Here is a 21,404-nt window from a genome sequence, read left to right as displayed (position 1 = left end):
TTATTTTTTTTAAATAAATGTATCTTCCCATCAGTAATGTACACTTGGCCCTGTCAGAATTCAAAAACTTTTCCAATCTAATGGATGGGTGTAAAATGCTGTCTGTTGTTGTTTTAATTTGCATTGCCTTGATTATTAGTTATAGAAGTATTATTTTTGTAAGCTTATTTGCTGTTTGGATTTCTTCTGAAAATTAATATTCTTTTCCCATTTTTCTCTTGGGTGGTTTGGTTTCTTATTGATTAGTGGTATTCTGAATACCAATCCTTTTTTCATCATATATGTCACAATTATCTTTTATCTTTTTTATGACTTAATTTCATGAAGTTTTAAATTTTATTGTTTTCAAATTTGTCAGTCCTTTTCCTTCAGGGTGTTTGCTTTATGAGACTTCTTTATAAAATCTTTCCTTAACTTGCAGTCATGGAGACTTGATCCTATATTTCTATATTTTCTTTTTCTTTTTTTTTTTACGTGACTTACTTTTTATTGAAAGTATCTTGCATTCATGACTGATGCTTTCTGGGTTATGCCATACATTTTAACATTAAAGATTAAATTATTTTTTACATGCAAGTAGTGTTTATGGTTTTTCCCACATAGGATTACTGATTATAAAAAGATGACACACCACATGGGTTAAGTGTCTTTTTTAATTGAAAAGCCAGCAAACTGTCTAATTCTGTTTCCTCCCAAAACACAAACTGAATAGTAACTGAACCTCTAGCCAACATATTCAAAGCTGAGAGGATTAAAAATGCAAAAACAAGTCCTCAGATCCAATTAACGGAGCCCTGCTACATACAGGCTAATCAATACCAGTGGTACTCTGACTCCAGGAAGCTGGAAGACATTCTGATAACCCCACTCTGATAACATTTACCTCAAGTAGCCTTTTTCCAGTTTCCAACTCATGAATAAAGATAATACATTGTTAATTCTATTTCAGAAAACTTTTGCAAGTTGTTTTACTTACAATGCCAACTTTTAAAGCATTTTTATTTATTTATTTATTTAATTTATTTATTTTTGGCTGCATTGGGTCTTTGTTGCTGCACATGGGCTTTCTCTAGTTGAGGTGAGCAGGGGCTTCTCTTGTTGCAGAGCACAGGCTCTAGGGGCCCGGCCTTCAGTAGTTGTGACTCGTGGGCTCTAGAGCGCAGGCTCAGTAGTTGTGGCGCACGGGCTCAGCTGCTCTGTGGCATGTGGGATCCTCCCAGACCGGGGATCAAACCCATGTCCCCCGCATTGGCAGGCGGATTCTTAACCACTGCACCACCAGGGAAGTCTACAATATCAACTTTTAAAAGTCACTAAACTAAAGTTAACCGGACAATAAACTAGGCAGAAATTGCTTTACAAAAAGAGGGAGAGCCCAAAATGCTACTTTCTATGGAGAACCCACAGTTCAATTTTATTCAGAGCAAAGAAAAAAGAACTTTTGATCATACTAGAAGAAACTGAGCCATAAGTTTGGAATCAGTACTGAAACTACACATGCAATGAGGACAACATTCTGCTAATACAACTGATTTGCTGCTGCATTTGTGGACTGTTTTTCTGATATTAACAACTATAAACAAAGCAGTGCAACTAGTATTTGGAACAATCCTTACAGTGTTACAGCATCAGACACAAAATGTCACTTCTCACACCACTGGTTCTCTTTGTGTACCTGGGCTTCCTCTTCTTCAGTAAAATCTTTTTTTTTTTTTTTTTTTTTTTTGTGGTACGTGGGCCTCTCACTGCTGTGGCCTCTCCCATTGTGGAGGACAGGCTCCGGACGCGCAGGCCCAGCGGCCATGGCTCACGGGCCCAGCCGCTCCGCGGCATGTGGGATCTTCCCAGACCGGGGCACGAACCCATGTCCCCTGCATCGGCAGGCGGACTCTCAACCACTGCGCCACCAGGGAAGCCCCAGTAAAATCATTTTTGATATTGAATGTCTTTCGAATCTCCTCAGGAATTTTCCCCTTGATCATATTGGCAACAGTCCTGCAGGTAACATCAAGCAAACCTTTGATGTCTAAGTAGTTTGCTGCCAATATAAGCTCAAAAAGTGTTCCTTGGTCAACTTTCAGGAATTCTTGATCCCAAACAGGGATATCATCTGTTCACTCTTCTTTGTCCTCACCATCCTCAGGAGGAGGCAGATCATCCTTGTGGTGGGTGCACCCCTGAATGACCTTTTTTAATATTGCTGCATTAACATTTGGCAAGGGGACTGGACCAACATCTCCTTCATCATCCATTCCCAAATCTTCCAACATGGTCTTAATAGTCACAGATTGTTTCACAATTTCAACATCAACTTCAAATATCTCTCCACCAGAACTCTGCAACTTAATTGAAGGCATGGTGTTAGGGCTCAAGGAGATGGCGGGCCAGTGGCTGATGAGAGCAGGGTGGCATCTGCAAAAAGAAAAACAGAAAAGTGGAAAACAAGGCCAACCGATCCTATATTTTCTTATACATTTTTTTCATTCATTCATTCACATTTTGAAAATAACTACTGCCTTGTCAAAGACATAAGTATGAACTAAAGCCTCTAGTTTACATGAGGGTTCACTCTTTGTGTTGTACAGTTCTATGGGTTTTGTAAAATTCATGTCATCTATCTGCCATTACAGTATCATACAGAGTAGTTTCACAGCTCTAAAATTCCCTGTGCCCCATCTATTCATCCTTCCTTCCCTCTGGCTAGACACTTGGCAACCACTGATGTTTTTATTGTGTCTAATATTGTTTTGCTTTTTCCAGAATGTAATACAGTTGGAATCATTTTATAGCCTTTTCAGATTGGCTGCCTTGACTTAACAATATGCATTTAAGGTTCCTTTTTTTTTTTGGTGGATTGATCCCTCATTCCTTATTATTGCTGAATAATATTCCATTGAATAGATGTACCAGTAGTTTTTGTTGTTTTAGTTTTTTTTATTCTTACTCACCTATTCACAAATATCTTGGTTGTTTCCAAGTTTTGGCAATTATGAATGAAGATTCTATAAATATTCATGTGCAGGTTTTTTGTGTGGATATACGTTTTCAACTCATTTGGGTAAATATCAAGGAGAATGATTATGGATCACATGGTAAGACTATGTTTAGCTTTGTAAGAATCTTCCAGACTCTTCCAAAGTGGCTGTACCATTTTGCATCCCACCAGTGACGAATGAGAGGTCCTGTTTCTGTACATCTTCACCAGCATGTGTTGTATTTCGGATTTCAGCCATTCTAACAGGTGTGTAGTGTTATCTCGTAGTTTTAAGTTGCAATTCCCTAATGACATGATGTTGAACATGTTTTCATATGCTTGTTTGCTGTCTGTATTTCATCTTGGGGTGAGGTGGCTGTTCTGATCCTTTGGCCATTTTTAAACTGGGTTGTTTTCCAATTGTTACCTTTTCAGAGTTATTTGCATATTTCAGATACAAATCTTTCATCAGATATCTGTTGTTGCAAATATTTTCTCCCAGTCTGTGTCTTGGATTTGCATTCCCTTAACACAGAGAAGTTTTTCACAGAGCAGAAGTTTTAAATTTTAATTAAGTCTGTAAGCAGATAGGCTAGGGGGTCCCCAGAGAAAGAAAACCAGGCATGGCTTTCTTGACATAAGAGAAGCCATTTTTGGCCTAAGCCATTTTGTGATCTAAGCTTGGCTGCAATGCTTGCCCTTGAACAGGTCTCAGTAATTAATGATCTTAAGGGAACAAAGGAATGTAGCAACAGTGGAAAAGCAGTCAAGCAGCAGCAGTTCAGCTATAAAACAGTCCTAGTTCCTCCTCAGTGGATATATGTAATCTGATACATATCTTTGAGTTGTTCTACAGGAACTAAGCAACCCCCCCCCCACCCCCCGCCCTTTAGTCCAAGACTAAAGCTTGGACTCTGTTGACCTTTGCCCCAATAATATGCTGAATTCTCCTTAACTCAAGCATATTCATGAATATGCATGTTCCCTTAGCTTAAAACTTCTCCAATTTTGCTGTTCGAGGAGACGTTGCTTTGGGAAAGATCCCTGGTGTTCTCACTTGCTGCAAGTAATAAATACTACCTTCTCCAGCTCTTTGCCTTGGTTGTGTCTTTTGGCTTGACACCCACGAAGAGGTAAACCCTGTTTTTGGGTAACAGTGGGATCAAAAAAATTTTCCCATACAAATAGCAGTTATTCCAGTACTGTTTCTCCATCCTTTCCTAATTTTCAATGTCACTTTTATCATATTCAAAGATCTCACACGTGTGTAGGTCTTTTTCTGGAATCTTTATCATGCTCCACTTGTCTATTTGCCCATTCTTAAACCGTTATATCATAAATCCTGGTAGGATGTGTTCTCCCAACTTATTCTCTAACCCTCCCGCCCCGACAAAGAATTATAGCAGCTTCTCTTCGACCTTAAGTTTTGGTGTGAATTTTAATGCCACTTTAACAAGTTCTGTGAAATACGCAATTGAGATTTAATTGTAACTGCACTATACTTATTGGTTTGTTCAGTGAAAACAGATCTTTTTAATAAGTATCTTTTCTTATTCATGGATATGGTTCATTTCTCCATTAATATAATTTCATCCATAAGGGTCTTACACATCTTTTGTTAGTTTTATACTTAGGTACCTAATAGTTTTTTTGTTTTTTTTTTTTAGGTCTTTCTAGTTATTAATGGATACTTCATTAAAATTACAAACTTGTATAATCCCCCAAATAATTTTTGTAATTTGCTATTAAATCATTTCACAATTCAAACCATAGCTTCAAAATTCTTAAAATGCCAACTGTTTAATAATAAAAAATACAAATTATACAAAGATACAATAGAGGGAATTCCCTGGTGATCCAGTGGTTAGGACTTCACGATTTCACTGCCGAGGGCCTGGTTGGATGGGGAACTAGGATCCAATGGTGCCGCCCAAAAAATTAAAAACCAAAAAAACCCAACAACAACAGATACTACCTGAAATGTGAAATTAGTATATTGATTATTTCTCCCCAAATTGAAAGGAATGCATAATTTAGAGTTTCTCCTAGTATACGATTTAAAAAAGAGACTAAGTCTGGAAAATGTTGAATCAACTGTCTTGCTGTCTATAAAACTCTCTTCTCCTTCTTTTTAATTTATGAAGTTTAACTTTATTCATAGTGAGCTATTTATTTTGTGATTTACAAAGGTAAGTAGGTTCTTTCTGAACAATCAGAATGTAAACTGATGTTAATGAGATAAACATTTTGACTGTTAATTAAGCTGAGTCCAGTTAGCGACTTAATTTACCACTAACAAAGGTATTCACCATTTACCAAATGCTGCAGGCAAGACATTAAGAGGTCAAATCTCAACCCATTTTCCTGAAATCACTGGGAAAATTAGGAGGTCCCAATAAATTACTTGTGGATTACCCAGTTTCCAATATTCCCCTAGCAGGGGAATTAGGTGCTATAAGACAATGAGACTAAATGTTTGAAGGTAGCCCTTTCAAGGCCCACTCAGGGATACCCTGAAACAGGCATCTAGCGGCTGAGCCCCAAAACTCCATTCCTTCCATCTTCATCCTACACTATAACCTGTTTTGGCTGACTCTGAATAACTCTCGGTATGATCAAACATCTGGCCTTAAAAACACATCTTGAAGTGCAGTCGCTTTCTTACCCAAATATATTAACTGTCCCAAATACCATGATCTCCGTACACTGCTGATGGGAATTTAGTTGCCAACCCAACCATGTGGTTAGTCCTCAGCACACAGCGGCTCCGAGATCAAGGAGACCCAGTTAACCCAGCTTGCCCAGACTCAGGCCAAATTCAGAAGCTGATCCTGGAGTTATTTCAGGGCACTTCCCTGGCTTCCCAGAAAAACTCAGCCCTACCTCAAACCCAGACCCCAAGACCCTCCCGATCAGGTGAGCTAAAGCTTCAGAGCCTTTCGTTCGGGGCTTGGCAGGGCTCAGGATCATTCCAAGCGGGAGCCCCACGTTTTAAAGACTAGCAGCACGCACCGCACTGTCCGATAACGGCCGAGGAACCTAACTCCAGGCACTAGGCCCATTGTGCCCGCGGCTAGAAACTCCGCCTTGATCTTAACGCAGCCGAGGCCCCGCCCCGCGCGTGACGCCAGCGTCAGGCCAGTCCCGGCATGCTCCGCGCCCGCCGGCGGCCGAGCGCAGACGAGACGGATATTCCCCGTGAGCAGTCGCTGGTCAGTTCAGCCGCTATCCAGACCTGGGTCGGCGAGAGTGCCGCCACCAGCTGTTCTCCTATCGCTCTGCCGTTATTCTGAACGCCCCCAGCCCTCCCGCGAGGGCGCCCCGGGACGGAAGGATCCAGCAGCCTGTCGGCGCCCGCCGTTCTCGTGGTCGCCGTCGCCGTCGTAGTTGTGGTAGTCTCTGCCGTAGCCTGGGCCATGGCCAATTACATCCACGTCCCGCCCGGCTCCCCGGAGGTCCCCAAGCTGGACGTCACGGTGCAGGATCAGGAGGAGCAGCGCTGCCGGGAGGGGGCCCTGAGCCTCCTGCGACACCTGCGGCCGCACTGGGACCCTCAGGAGGTGACCCTGCAGGTAACGCCCACACCTCAGCCCCGGGTCTCAGCCGACCTTGACGCGGCCCCGGGGGGCCGGGGGGCGGGGGCGGTCTCACCATCCCTTCTAGTCCCCGGTGAGCCGGCAGGACCTCTGGGAACGTCGTCTCCCCCCGTTCTTTGGGAAGTGATCCTGTATTTCCTCCGTCACACCTAGGAAGGTCACTCCCCCTTTTCCTTCACCATTGCTTATTGAGGTCGTCCTGAGGGCGGCTTTTCTCTTTCCAGAGGCGGCTACGTTCGTGACGCACCCCTTCCACCTCGGGAAGGTTCCTGTTGATCGTTGCCCCTCCTCCCACTCCCCTGTCCCTTCTAAGTGCGAGAAGAACGTTTTCCACTCCCTTGCGAGGGGTCCTCGCTTATCGGCCCAAGCCACCATCTCCTCGCCTTTCACAAATAATGTGGTAATTAATCTCTGATCTTTTCATTTCCCTTCCCTCCCCTCCCCCGTCGGTGTACTCCCATTGATGCTCACCCTAAGTCTTACCTTCTCAAGTCCTGGGATTGGCGACAGTACTCGATTCCAAAGTAATGACCGAGGTCCTCATGGGTTCTTCGGTAGCCCTGCACACGTTATTTTATTTGTATCGGTACTTCTGAAAATGTTTTAGTCATCTTAGTAAAACTAACAATATCTGATGTTAGAAGGATCAGCGGCTTGTGAATATTTCTTTTTCCTGAGCCACAGTATTCATAGATAGACAAAAATTGGGAGAAAAAGTCCTTAAGAACCTATGCATTTTTAAATAGCTTATTTCTAATAAGTTACGATTAAGCATACATGAAATTTATTTTGAATACTAATTTGTATTTAACTTTTGGAGTTTCAGATACTATATACGAAAATGAACCTCCTTTTTCCTTGCAAACACAGAGTAATTTTAAAGGCTGGCATATTTTAGGTTTGTTTCAAATCTGAGCAATAATGTAAGAGTATTCATTTGAAGTAGCCACATCATCTGCCTTATTTTGTTGACTGATTTGTTTCAGCAATGTTAATTGACTTAACAGTATCTCAGATTCTTTGGTAAAGTAGTCACCTATACAAAAATGAATAAAACATGAACAGTGCCCTAGGGCCCAGAACAGTTCTCAACACTTCAGCTTTCATGAATGTTGGCTTCAGTTCTTACTGCCTAGAAGAGTTAGGAGCAGATTAAAAGGACCCATATGTTTTGGAAAAAAGTTAAGACAAAAATTTTGAAAATTTAAGGGAATGTTTGTTAGCCAAGTATGTAGGACATAGTGAATCCAAAATGATTTTCATGTGTAATTAAAAAAAAATAGTATATTTTCTTTAAGGAAAATTAGTTTAATTGAAACTTACAATTTGAAACTCTAGACTTCTTTAGTTTATTATTCATTAACTTATTTGTAGTTTATTATAGAAGATCTTTATATTTATTAAAATGAGTTATATTCTGGCAGTCAATTATAAATTAAACAGATATTAATTAAAAACATTGCTACTTCGTGGTAAACTCTGGTACTGGCAAACCATATTACTTTTTAAGCAGAGACTTAAGAGTTTGAAGCTTTGAAGACTGGAATTTCAGTTGATGTGTTTGTCTGTAGAACAGCAGGAATAGCTACCCAGAGGTACATTAGGTGTGTTTTTAATCATTTAATCCCCCGAACAACCATTTTAGATAGGTACTATCTTTTTAGGTGAAACTCAGTGAAGTAAAGCCAGGATATCGGTTTAAAAAAAAAAAAAGGATAAAATATGCTAACATCAAACTGTTTTTTGATTGTTGTACTTGGGATTGAATCTTAATCTGATACCCATGTAGCAGCTTTTGACTTTAAGACCTTTGGACTCATTGTCCAAACTTCTAATATACTTATTTGTAAGTGAAGGTAAATACTACCATTTTTTTTTTTGCCCTTAGGGTGATTGTTATTTAGAAATATAATCCCTCCATTTGCAAGTAAAGCTATTGATCCAGAAGCTGGAACAACTGCTAAGCAGAGTAGATGGTTATTCATTTCTCAGTATGGTAGATCTGACTCCCACATTCTAGGTCATTATAAACTCTGCTTTTATGATGCTTCAGGATTTCTTTAGTAAATATCAATGGGAATATTTTCTTTTGAGATTTGCTTTTATATCCTTTGAGGTATAAAGATAAACATCATACCTAACATAATAGTCAACAGATTAAAACAGGTATCAGTAATGTAGCCCATATTTTAAAAAGATTTTTTCTAAAATTCTTATGTGAATAAAATGCTTTAAACATACCTTAGAAGCTTACTCTAGTAATACTTATTTTACCTGGCACTTACTCCTACAGCTGAACTATTGAGAGCATTTTGGAAAATCCAGAAGCAAACAGAAAAAGACTTCAATGCATTCAGAATAATAGACGGCCCAGTCTTTGCTCACAACTTATGGACACAGGGGATAATATATCTCATTTTAGATAGAGTCTTAAAAAGTTTAATTATTTTTTCCCTATCTGTGCAAAATTAAAAGAATACAATATAAAAGGAGTGGTGAGCTTTGTGGAGTGTAGTATCTTATAATGGGCAGAGTGGTTCTAAAACAATACCAGTCACAATGTTTTTTATTTAATAATATTTTACTATTTATAAAGAAAGCACTTTCACATACATTCTCCCAATGACCCTGTGAGATAGATGTAGACTGTTAATATGTATTTTATAGTTAAATGAAAGTGAACTTGGGAGTTTGTAATGGTAGATCTGAGATGAGAACTCATCTTATGAATTATTGCTCTTTGAGAAAAGTTTATGTTTGTATATTATGATTAAGACAGGGAAGCCATTTCTGTGTGAAATCAGTAATTTTTTAAAAATTAAATCTTTGGCTCATAGAAAGATTTTGCTTTAAGTTCCTTAAACATAAATTTGCATTACTTTTCCACATGTGACATTATTTTGGAAACGGGATTCACTTCAGCTTTCTTTTAAGATAGTTACTATCTAATAGTAAAGTATTTGAGTGGGTGGTAGGACCTAAGACTATTTGACTATGGCTAAGAGAGATGTGTTGTTTGATAGGTTCCTATATATGTGGATAACATGTGGCCAAAAAGTCAGGAGCCTACTGTACTAGTTTATTTTCAGGTATTAATAGCTGTGTGACTTGGACTGAGCAAACCACTTCACCTCTCTGGGACCTCAGCGTAGTGTAGTGGAAAGAAGATGGGTTTTTTTTGTTTTTGTTTTTGTTTTTGCGGTATGCGGGCCTCTTACTGTTGTGGCCTCTCCCATTGCGGAGCACAGGCTCCAGACGCGCAGGCTCAGCGGCCATGGCTTACGGTCCCAGCCGCTCCGCAGCATGTGGGATCTTCCTGGACCGGGGCACGAACCCGTGTCCCCTGCATCGGCAGGCGGACTCTCAACCACTGCGCCACCAGGGAAACCCAAGAAGATGGTTTTTGAGTCCTGATTCCAGCCTTTTGTCACCTTTGGCAAATTTTAAAATCTCTATAAAAAGGACTTACTCTCTACCTTGGAAAATAGTAGCATAGTAGAAAATAGTAGAATTTAACAACTATAGTACTCATAGTCATTTTACTACTAGTACTAATTTTACTACTTTACTACTAAGAGTATCAGGAGAATTAAATGAAATACGTAAAATTATACATAGTATGTTTTAGTACTCCAACTTCCCCCAGGCTCTCCCCCCACCATTTGTAAGTGGAAAGTTGTTATGAAAGAATTGTAAGCTCCTAAAATTCAGTAATTTTAACATGTATTTTTTTGTACTGGCATAATGCTACGTCTCAGCAGCATTCCTTGTAGCAGAAGGTAGCCATGGGAGAATGGAGGAGGGAAGGCTTAATAGAAGATGGGGTACCTGAACTGAGCTTGGAAGGAAAGATAGGAGATGGAATGGGGAAGTATTTCTGGGCAAAGAAAAACTGCTTTCACAAAAGCTAGACTATGAGTATCTTGGACAGAATGGTGTATGAACAAGAATAGAAGTGGGAGTGATTTTCAAATAAGGGGGTGCTTAGATACGAAGGTTTTATGCCTCTTTAAGGAGGTGGTATTTTATTATCTAGGACGTGATGGGAAGCTGGTGAATGTTTTTAAGCAGGTAAGTTATATCATATATATTTTAGAGAAGTGGCAGATTACAATTTAGGCAGCATTCATTGAAGGAAATGCTTTGAATTGGGGATTAAGTGATCACTTACAAAGGACATTGGTGGTTTTGAAACTGATGGTTATTGCACACTAAGGATGCTAAATCAGTATAGTGGGTTGAAACCACTTCAGTTTAAAAAGATGAGTTAAAATAAGATGTGATAGGATAGATCAGAGTGCATTGCAAGTAATAAGGTAAGTATTATCTTGTGAAGCTTTTAGTTTTATATAAAAGTATATATGTACTGAATTAGAGGATAAATACATTTCTTTCTGTGTATTGCATTAAAAAATGTTTGTGAAAGACTACCTAGGAGAGACTTATTTTAGTACAGACAAGCGGTGCTGGGATCCAAATTAGGATAGTGGCCTTGAAGATGGAAATAAGGGACAGATTTGACATTTCAGAAAATAAATGTTCAGGACTTGTTAATTGCTTGCAGGTGAGGGAGGAAGTGGGAAGCTTAAGGTTTTTTTTTTTTTTTGTGGGTGACAAAAATAAGGGAAGTAATGAAAAGTATATTTAAGGAATCAGGTTGTATTTTTCAGAATTTTATCTTTTTTTTTTTTTTTCTTTTAATCTTTTGGCCACTCTGCGTGGCACGTGGGATCTTAGTTCCCTGACCAGGGGTTGAATTCACGCCCCCCTGCAGTGGAAACACAGAGTCTTAATCACTGGACTGCCAGGGAAAGTCCCCAGGATTTTGTCTTACAAGGAGTTATTTTTCTCTGATATATCTGATGGACTATAAATAGGTAAATTTTTATCACCCTTTTAAAAACTGTGAGACACAACAAACAAACAGAAAAATGAATGAAACATAAATTGTTGTAGAATAAATACCTTCGTAACCCCAGCCCAGGGAAAGAGAAAATATTACCAGCAGCCCAGAATATCTCCCCTTTCTCTTCCTGCTCCTAACTTTTCCCTCCCTCTAGTGGTAATCACAATAGCAGTTTAAAAAAAAATTGTTAACAAACAGAATATTTTGAATTAGTCATTTTTTCCAGTACTCTGAGAAAATATACTGTGTATGAATTTTTTAAATAAGAGACTATATGATCATGAAGTAATTTAGTTTTACTGAAAAGATATATCACAATATTAAAACTTTGAGTAGAAAACTACCCACTTCCTATTCATAGTTTATTAAAAAAATCAACTGTTTTGTTTTGTTTATTACCTTCAATTTCTCCCTTAAATATTTTACATAGTTGTTATTGAACCTTATGTACAATTTTTAAAAATTAATTTTTATTGGAGTATAGTTGCTTTACAATGTTGTGTTAGCTTCTACTGCGCAGCAAAGTGAATCAGCCATACATATACATATATTCCCTCCCTTTTGGATTTCCCTCCCATTTAGGACACCACAGTGCATTAAGTAGAGTTACCTGTGCTATACAGTATGTTCCCATCAGTTGTCTGTTTTATACATAGTATCAATAGTGTATATGTGTCAATCCCAATCTCCCAATTCCTTCCACCCCACCCCTTTCCCGCTTGGAATCCGTACATTTGTTCTCTATGTCTGTGTTTCTATTTCTGCTTGGCATATAGGGTCATCTATACCATTTTTCTAGATTCCACATATATGCGTTAATATACGATATTTGTTTTTCTCTTTCTGGACTTACTTCACTGTATAACACTCTCTAGGTCCATCCACATCTCTACAAATGACCCAATTTCGTTCCTTTTTATGGCTGAATAATATTCCATTGTATATATGTACCGCATTTTCATTATCCATTCCTCTGTTGATGGACATTTAGGTTGTTTTCATGACCTGGCTATTGTAAATAGTGCTGCTATGAACATTGGAGTGCATGTCTTTTTTTATTTTTATTTTTTTTTGCGGTACGCGGGCCTCTCACTGTTGTGGCCTCTCCCGTTGCGGAGCATAGGCTCCGGACGCGAAGGCTCAGTGGCCATGGCTCATGGGCCCAGCCGCTCCGCGGCATGTGGGATCTTCCCGGACCGGGGCACGAACCCTTGTCCCCTGCATCGGCAGGCAGACTCTCAACCACTGCGCCACCAGGGAAGCCCTGCGTGTCTTTTTTAAAATAAATTTATTTATTTATTTTTGGCTGCATTGGGTCTTGGTTGCTGCGTGCGAGCTTTCTGTACTTGCTGTGAGCGGGGCTACTACTCTTCATAGCAGTGCACAGGCTTCTCATTGTGGTGGCTTCTCTTGTTGCGGAGCATGGGCTCTAGGCGCACAGGGCTTCAGTAGTGTGGCACACAGGCTCAGTAGTTGTGACTCACGGATTATAGAGCGCAGGCTCAGTAGTTGTGGTGCACAGGCTTAGTTGCTCTGCTGCTTGTGGGATCTTCCCGGACCAGGGATCAAATCCATGTCCCCTGCATCGGCAGGCGGATTCTTAACAGCTGCACCACCAGGGAAGCCTCATGTGTCTTTTTGAATTATGGATTTCTCTGGGTATATGCCCAGTATTCTGGCTCATATGGTAGTTCTATTTTTAGTTTTTTAAGAAACTTCCATATTGTTTTCCATAGTGACTGTATCAATTTACATTCCCACCAACAGTGCAAGATTGTTTCCTTTTCTCCAGACCTTCTCCAGCGTTTGTTTGTAGATTTTTTTGATGATGGCCATTCTGATGGGTGTGAGGTGATATCTCATTGTAGTTTTGATTTGCATTTCTCTAATAATTAGTGATGTTGAGCTTCTTTTCATGTGTTTGGCCATCTGTATGTACAATTTGTATTCCGTTTTTTCATGTAGCCTTTCATAAATATTTTCCCATGTTGGTATGGTATTGACCACAATTTTTGATAGCTACAGACATAATATTTGGTCATGTTAAACATCATGTGACTTAATTACTTTTAAAGTGAGGTTTTAAAAAAAATTGTAAAGAGTATAAAGAGGAAAATTAGAAAGGCTCATATTCTAACCCTGTTGATTTTGTTTAAAAAATACAAATGATACATGCCCTTAAAAAACAAGGCTATAAAATGAAAAGTAAAAAATCTAGCCCCCCCAACACTGAGTCATTCTCCCCAAAGATAATTTTGTGAACAATTTCTTTTGAACTTATAAAAAATTATCAAATTATAGATTTATCAGCGTACATTATCTACCTATGTTTATAAATATAGTAAATATAACTATATTCTTTTTTGTATACATAAGTAAGTTATTCTGTATCTTGATTTTAAAAATAATATATCTTAGACATCTCCATGTCAGTATATACAACCTGCCCCATGTTTTTAAAAAAAAATTGAGTTGTTTTTATTTTTTAGGTATTAAAAAAAGTATTGCAGTGATCTGCTTTTATACATATATTTTGGATAACTTTTCTAAGTATATCCATAGAGTAAATTCTTATTAGTGGAATTAAAAGGTTAAAAGTAAAAGAAAAAAAATCATAATCTTCAAGGAATTGGCTCACACAAGTGTGGAGGCTGGTAAATCTGAAATTTGTAGGGCATTCTCTGGTAAGCTGGAAGCTCTCAGGCAGGAGTTGATGTTGTAGTCTTAAGGCAGCATATGTTCAGGAAAACTGAAGTTTTGCTTTTACAACTCTTCACCTGATTGAATGAGGCTCATTCATGGGGACTAATCTCTTTTATTTGAAGTTATCTGGTTAATACGTCTGCAAAATACCTTCAGAGCTGCATCTAAATTAGTGTTTGAATAACTGGGTATTGTAGTTAATCCAAGTCGACACAAAACTGTTATGCTATTTCTCAGTTTCATATAATTTATACTCCTCAAAACAGTGTTGGAAAGTATCCTTTTCTCTATACCTTGTCCAACCTCTGATATTAAATTAAAAAAATTTTTGCCGGTTAGATACATGAAAATGGTATTTTGTTTTGTTTTTACATTACTTTTAATTTTGTTATTTTCGAAGATGGTGGAATCCAATAGTTACTTCCACAGAACGGTTAACTGACATGCATTAATTCCATCTTTCTAGGCTTATGGGCTGGTCCAGTAGCCATTGTCTTAAAGAATAATTGAAGCTTGTCTTTCCCGTTGTATTGGCCTGTGCAAGCTCATTCATTTGAATTCAGTAGTTAATCGGTCATTTTAGACCATAAATATCGAAACTCTGCTTGGTATCTTAATCATCTTTAAGGACTAAAGAAATTTCATAGTAGCTAAGGTAGAGTTTAATATTTTTATCATCTCAGGGTTTGTAGTTGCAGGGCAGTGTCACGTACTGAAAGAAGGTATTGGATTATGTTTTGGGCTTCTCAAGATGACCTTCAAGTTCACTGATAATCACTTTAACTTCTAAGGTGTCATTAAAACTGTAATTTCTTTTTGTCCACCGGGTATTCTGTATTGCTTCAAAGAGCAACCTCTGCAGGTTTGGGCAATTCTTTAAGTTCCTAATTGATATGGTCAATTAGTCCTGGCTGAAGGGTGAATTTATGTCTTCTGTTACAGTACTAAAATAGGGAAAGTGTTACTATAGAACATATTTATCTCAGTATTACATTCTGGCAAAGGAGACAGAACCACCTCTCATAATACCTGTTCCAGCACTCCACTTTGCATACAAATATTCACCATCAACAGTGGCATCCTCATGTCCTCGCAGGGTAACTTGCTCCTTTAAGAGTCTCTCACATAGGTTTTGGATTCAGTGCATTGGGCTTCCCTGTCAAAAGGTTTCTTCTCTACCTCTAGGCCATTTTACCCACTTATGTGAATTTGGCCTTGGGTTCCCAGCTGCTGAGGGTTGGGCCAAGATCTTGGCCTCACAGTCAGTTTGCTTATTTCCAAATTGGTGGCAGACTCTTAATATCATCTTTGTACCCTGGCTTTTTAAAATCTCCCAAGCTAGAGTAAATATGGTGGATTTGTTCGGGGCACTCAATGCTGGGAGACCACTAGCAGGTCCCATCAGTCCATCCAATCTGATAATGCTTCATTAAAAAGTTTTGCTTCAACCCCATCAATGTCTGCTTTATTCATCCAGTTTTTTGATAACCATGAAAAACTTTCACTCTGTTGGGACAAGTCATTTGCCATCTCCCTTATCTTTTCTGCTTACTTGTAATTTAGTTTTCTTACTATCATCCCTAAGACCTGTAAAGGGAAGCTTGAGACAGCAAATCAGATCCAGCATCCTGAACAGTTTATGTTGGTAACAGGAGAGTTACATGGGGGACCCATGTAGAAGGAGAAACCTTTATCATGGTATTCACCATGACCTAGGGGTGGGGCATATTAAGTGGTTGAATATCCTGGTCGCTGTAAGGCCAGTCTTGTATGGCCTGCATATGCAGTATATCAGCCACTTCATCTGGAGTGATCGATCCACTTTGCATGCAGAGGAAGGACCGCACAATTCCCCTTCTCAGGAAACCGACTTAGTAGCCACTTCTATCCATTCTTCCAGTCTAGCAGTCTTGCTGGGATTAGGTTGCTGTATGTTTGGGTTAGTTGCAGCCATTCAGGACTGTTCAGTAGTAAGCTGTGGGTCCTGCATTAGCCTAAACATGCCATGGACTTCAAACCATAGATTGCTCCTAACTTGACCATTCTGATGATGAGACAACTTTACACTATATCCTCAGGTTTCAGTAGTTTCCTTATTTTGTGCCCTTCCCACCTGAATCATTTTGGTAAACAGAGGATGAGTTACAGAGGTCAAAGAAGAGTTATCTGCTGTGGAGCACGAACTCTTTTGTGACAGTTCTGTGCTTAGCAGCCTGATGTTGTATCGGACCATCTGGAACCCGGGTTGTTGCAACATCAAGATCTACCCTAAAACGGTCTTTATCTTTCTGTCGTAGGTAGTATGGCTAACAGCAGCCAAGGAATCACACATTTAGCCAATTTCTCATTATTTTGCACTTTATTGTGGATTCAGGGACAGCTGTTCTGGGGTTGGAGCTATCATTTTTAGGTTTCACTTACTTTTACCTCTTGTAATAGATGACAGCATGCCTGCTGTTTCATACTGTGGGGAATCTGGCAAACACCTAGGCATCAGGGATTGATCATCCACTGCCCCTTCCTTATTCGTTTTTCAGATAATACTTAACAATGTTACAGTGAGTCTAGGGTCATGCTAGCGAACCCATAAACTTGAGGGTGTATCCCTGAAACAGATTAAGAGTCATGACATCAGGTTTTTATCCTGTTTTGCCATTGTATGACTTTGGAAAAATATGAGAACTTACCTAGGTCATAGTTTTTTCATTCTACAAATCGATCATTCAGTCTATATATATAAAAGCAAACATTTATTGAATATCTCTGTGTTCTATGTTCCACTCTTTCTCAACGTTTTAGTAATTACTCTCTGAAGAGAAGGTTAAATTATGTTAATTTTTAACTAACAGGAGAAATTAAATACTAAAGAATAGGATTTTGCAGGTAGGGTCGAGCTTTAGAGAGCCACAAACCATTGTAACATCTCTAGATTTTTTTCTTCCCTCAGTAACCAACTTTTGCTCCCTTGGTGGTGATATCATCTCTGTTGAAAATGTAATACATGAAAGAAATTTTATTTTATTTTATATATATATGAGAGGATATGTATCTGTATGTATATCTGTATCTCCTCTTTAAGATAGTAAATTAAAATTAATTAAATTTAAACCAAAGTACTAAAGTACCTATGCATTTATTTTCAGTTTTAAAAACCTTATCGTTTTAGGAAATTTTCTCTAGGGTTACTGTGAGTTGAAGGTAATCAAAAGATTAACTGGCAGTACATTTTTTCTGATCTGAATATTACATTAACTCTTTTCTAGTTAAATTTGTTGTTGATGTGTGATATACATAATAAAAAGTGCACAAATCTTAAGTGTAGAACCTGATGAATTTTCCTACAAAGCAACCACACCCATGTAATAAGTATCCAAGTCAGGAAACAGATTTGGGAAATGGTACCCCAGAATCCTCTCTTACACTCTTTTGGAGTCACTATCCATCAACTCTCCCCAAGCAAGTGTTACTCCTATCCTGATTTTATATCGTAGCTTTCCCTCTCTATGAATTTTTTTTAATGGAATCGTATGGTATATACTTTTTTTGGGGGGGGTGGCATATGCTAAAGTTATGAGATTTATTTCTGTATATATAGTTAGTTCTTTCTTATTCTCATTGTAAGAATATACCTCAGTTTATTTATCTTCTGTTGGTGGACACTTGGGTTGTTTTCGGTTTTTGGCTATTACAAATTATGCTGCTGTGAACATAGCTGTATGTTTTTTGATGAGTGTGAATATCTGTTTCTGTTAGGCGGATACTTAAAAGTAGACTTGCTGGGTCATCTGGTATGTATTTTTAGCTTTAGTAGATACTTTAAGTTTTCCAAAGTGGTTGTGTCAATTTATACCCCTAATGGCAATACTGTATGAGTGTTTCAGGGGTGCTGCATTTTTACCAACAATTGTTATTATCTGTCTTCATTGTTATCATTCGGGTAGGCATTAAGGGTATCTTATTATGGGTTTGATTTGCATTCTCTTAATAACTAGTGCATCTTTTTTCTGTGGGTCGGATATTTGAATGTCTTCTATTTTGAGATGCCTGTTCAAGTTTTTTTGGCTAATTTTTCTCCTGGATTATTTTTTTCCTAATGATTTGTAGATGTTCTTTACATATTCTATATTTGAGTTCTTTTTAATTTTTTTTGGCCACGCTGCACGGCTTTGCAGTATCTTAGTAAGGATTGAACCCAGGCTCCCCAGCCGTGGAAACGTGGAGTCCTAACCACTGGGCCGCCAGGGAATTCCCGAGTCCCTTTTTTTTTTTTTTTTTTTTTTTTTTTGCGGTACGCGTGCCTCTCACAGTTGTGGCCTCTCCCGCTGTGGAGCACAGGGTGTGGACGCGCAGGCTCAGCGGCCATGGCTCACGGACCCAGCTGCTCCGCGGCATGTTGGGATCTTCCCAGACTGGGGCACGAACCCGTGTCCCCTGCATTGGCAGGCGGACTCTCAACCACTGAGCCACCAGGTAAGCCCCCGAGTCCTTTTTTTAAAGAAATGTATTATAAATGTTTTCTGCCAGTTGGTGGCTTGTATTTTCACTCTTAATAGTGTCTTTTGATAGTCTTAACACCAGTTTTTCAATATTTTCTTTATGGGTAGCATGTTTTGTGTCTTGATCTCTTCCTATGCCAAAGTCCTGAAGATATTCCTCTATGTTTTATAGAAACTTTATTGTTTTGCTATTTTACATTTTGATCTGAAATTGTTTATGGTGAAGGTGGAGGAGGTCATGACTCATTTTTCTTCCGAATGGCTCTCAGTATCCAGTGATCCAGTATCACTTATTGAAAAGACCATTTTCTCCCCATTATAGTGTTTCCTGAAACCACCATTTTTCCACCATTATAGTGTTACCTTTGTCATAAACCAGGTGGCACTGTATGTGGGTCTCTTTATGAATTCTGTTCCTTTAGTCTGTTTTGTCTATTATTGTACCAGTATCACAGTGTCTTGACTACTCTCAGGTTTTGCTTCTAGGTCTTGGTATGGTATAGTTACTATAATCCTTGGTATGAGACACTAGCTTTTTTTTTTTTCTTCTTTAAAATTGCCTTGACTGTTCTTGGCTTTTTAAATTGCCATGTAAATTGTAGACTCAGCTTTTCAATTTCCTCAAAAGAAACTAGATGACATTTTGATTGATATTTTTGTGGAATCTATAGATATTTGAGGAGAAGTGAATTCATTAACAATATTGAGTCTTAGAATCTATAAATATGGTATATCCCATTTATTTATTTAGTTTCTCTCAAACTTTTGAAGTTTTCAATGTAGAGATCTTGCATTTTTCACGTCATTTTCCCCCCAGAAATTTGATGCTTTCTGATATTATTTAAAGAATATCATTTTAAAAAAAGATTTGCTGTTGGTATAGAGAAATTCAATTGATATGTTAATACATTGAATTTTTCACACGTTCTAATTATTTCTTTTAATTTAGATACTTTGTGCATTTTCTCTGTTTCTGCAAATAATGACAGTTTTGTTTTTTGCTTTCCTATTCCTACTTCTGTTGTTGTCATGTCTTTTTTTCCCCCACATCTTTATTGGAGTATAAATGCTTTACAGTGTTGTGTTAGTTTCTGTACAACAAAGTGAATCAGCTATATGTATGCATATATCCCCATAGCCCCTTCCTCTTGAGCCTTCCTCCCACCCTCCCTATCCCATCCCTCTATCGTCACAAAGCACCAAGCTGATCTCTCTGTGCCATGCAGCAGCTTCCCACTAGCCTTACATTTGGTAGCGTATATGTCAGTGCTACTGTCTCACTTCATCCCAACTTCCCCTTCCCCTACCCATGCCCTCAAGTCCGTTCTCTACGTCTGCCTCTTTATTCCTGCCCTGCCACTATGTTCATCAGTACTACTTTTTAAAATTCCATATATATGAGTTAGCATACGATAATTCGTTTTTCTCTTTCTGACTTACTTCACTCTGTATGACAGATTCTAGGTCCATCCACTCCACTACAAATAACTCAATTTCGTTCCTTTTTATGGTTGATATTCTATTGTATATATGTGCCACATCTTCTTTATCCATTCATCTGCTGATGGACATCTAGGTTGTTTTCATGTCCTGGCTATTATAAATACTGCTGCAATGAATATTGTGGTACATGTCTATTTTTGAATTATGGTTTTCTCAGGGTGTATGCCCAGTAGTGGGATTGCTGGGTCATATGGTAGTTCTATTTTTAGTTTCTTAAGGAACCTCCATACTGTTCTCCATAGTGGCTGTATCAGTTTACATTCCCACCAACAGTGCAGGAGGGTTCCCTTTTCTCCACACCTTCTCCAGCATTTATTGTTTGTAGATTTTTTTTTTTTTTTTTTGCCGTTCGCGGGCCTCTCACTGCTGCGGTCTCTCCCACCTGTGCTCCGGACGCGCAGGCTCAGTGGCCATGGCTTACGGGCCCAGCGGCTCTGCGGCACGCGGGATCATCCTGGACCGGGGCACGAACCCGCGTCCCCCGCATCGGCAAGCGGACTCTCAACCACTGCACCACCCGGGAAGCCCTGTTTGTAGATTTTTTGATGATGGCCATTCTAACCAGTGTGAGGTGATACCTAATTGTAGTTTTGATTTGCATTTCTCTAATGATTAGTGATGTTGAGCATCTTTTCATGTATTTGTTGGCCATCTGTGTCTTCTTTGGAGAAACGTCTATTTAGGTCTTCCACCCATTTTTGGATTGGGTTTGTTTTTTGATATTGAGCTACATGAGCTTCTTGTATATTTTGGAGATTAATCCTTTGTCAGTTGCTTCATTTGCAAATATTTTCTCCCATTCTGAGGGTTGTCTTTTCACTTGTTTATGCTTTCCTTTGCTGTGCAAAAGCTTTTAAGTTTCATTAGGTCCCATTTGTTTATTTTTGTTTTTATTTCCCTTACTCTAGGAGGTGGATCAAAAGGATCTTGCTGTGATTTATGTCATAGATTGTTCTGCCTGTGTTTTCCTCTAAGAGTTTTATAGTGTCTGGCCTTACATTTAGGTCCTTAATCCACTTTGAGTTTATTGTTGTGTATGGTGTTAGGGGGTGTTTTAATTTCATTCTTTTATGTGTAGGTGTCCATTTTTTCCAGCACCACTTATTGAAGAGTCTGTCTTTTCTCCATTGTATATTCTTGCCTCCTTTGTCAAAGATGAGGTGACCATATGTGTGTGGGTTTATCTCTGGGCTTTCTGTCCTGTTCCATTGATCTATATTTCTGTG

At 38.7% G+C, this 21,404-nt stretch overlaps 1 protein-coding gene and 1 pseudogene across 2 annotated transcripts in view; one reads left to right on the top strand and one right to left on the bottom strand.

Moving 5' to 3' along the window:
- Positions 1–1,642: 1,642 nt before the first annotated feature.
- On the bottom strand, positions 1,643–2,358 carry LOC307194424 (S-phase kinase-associated protein 1-like; annotated as a pseudogene). Its single transcript has 2 exons — positions 1,928–2,358; positions 1,643–1,701 (listed from the first exon to the last, which is right to left on the bottom strand). The product of its transcript is annotated as an S-phase kinase-associated protein 1-like (transcript).
- A 3,721-nt stretch (positions 2,359–6,079) lies between these two features.
- The window catches only part of ETNK1 (ethanolamine kinase 1), a 69,243-nt gene continuing 53,918 nt past the window's right edge, over positions 6,080–21,404 (top strand). The window contains exon 1 of the mRNA XM_079938500.1: positions 6,080–6,546. Coding sequence (XP_079794626.1) covers positions 6,391–6,546 — 156 coding nt within the window. The 5' untranslated portion in view covers positions 6,080–6,390. The remainder of the gene's footprint in view (positions 6,547–21,404) is intronic.

The sequence above is a fragment of the Stenella coeruleoalba genome (assembly GCF_951394435.1).
Source record: "Stenella coeruleoalba genome assembly, chromosome: 11".
In the NCBI taxonomy this organism is placed as follows: Eukaryota; Metazoa; Chordata; class Mammalia; order Artiodactyla; family Delphinidae; genus Stenella; species Stenella coeruleoalba.
The sequence above is the reverse complement of the archived record's forward strand: the minus strand, read 5'-3'. Positions and strand labels throughout refer to the sequence as shown.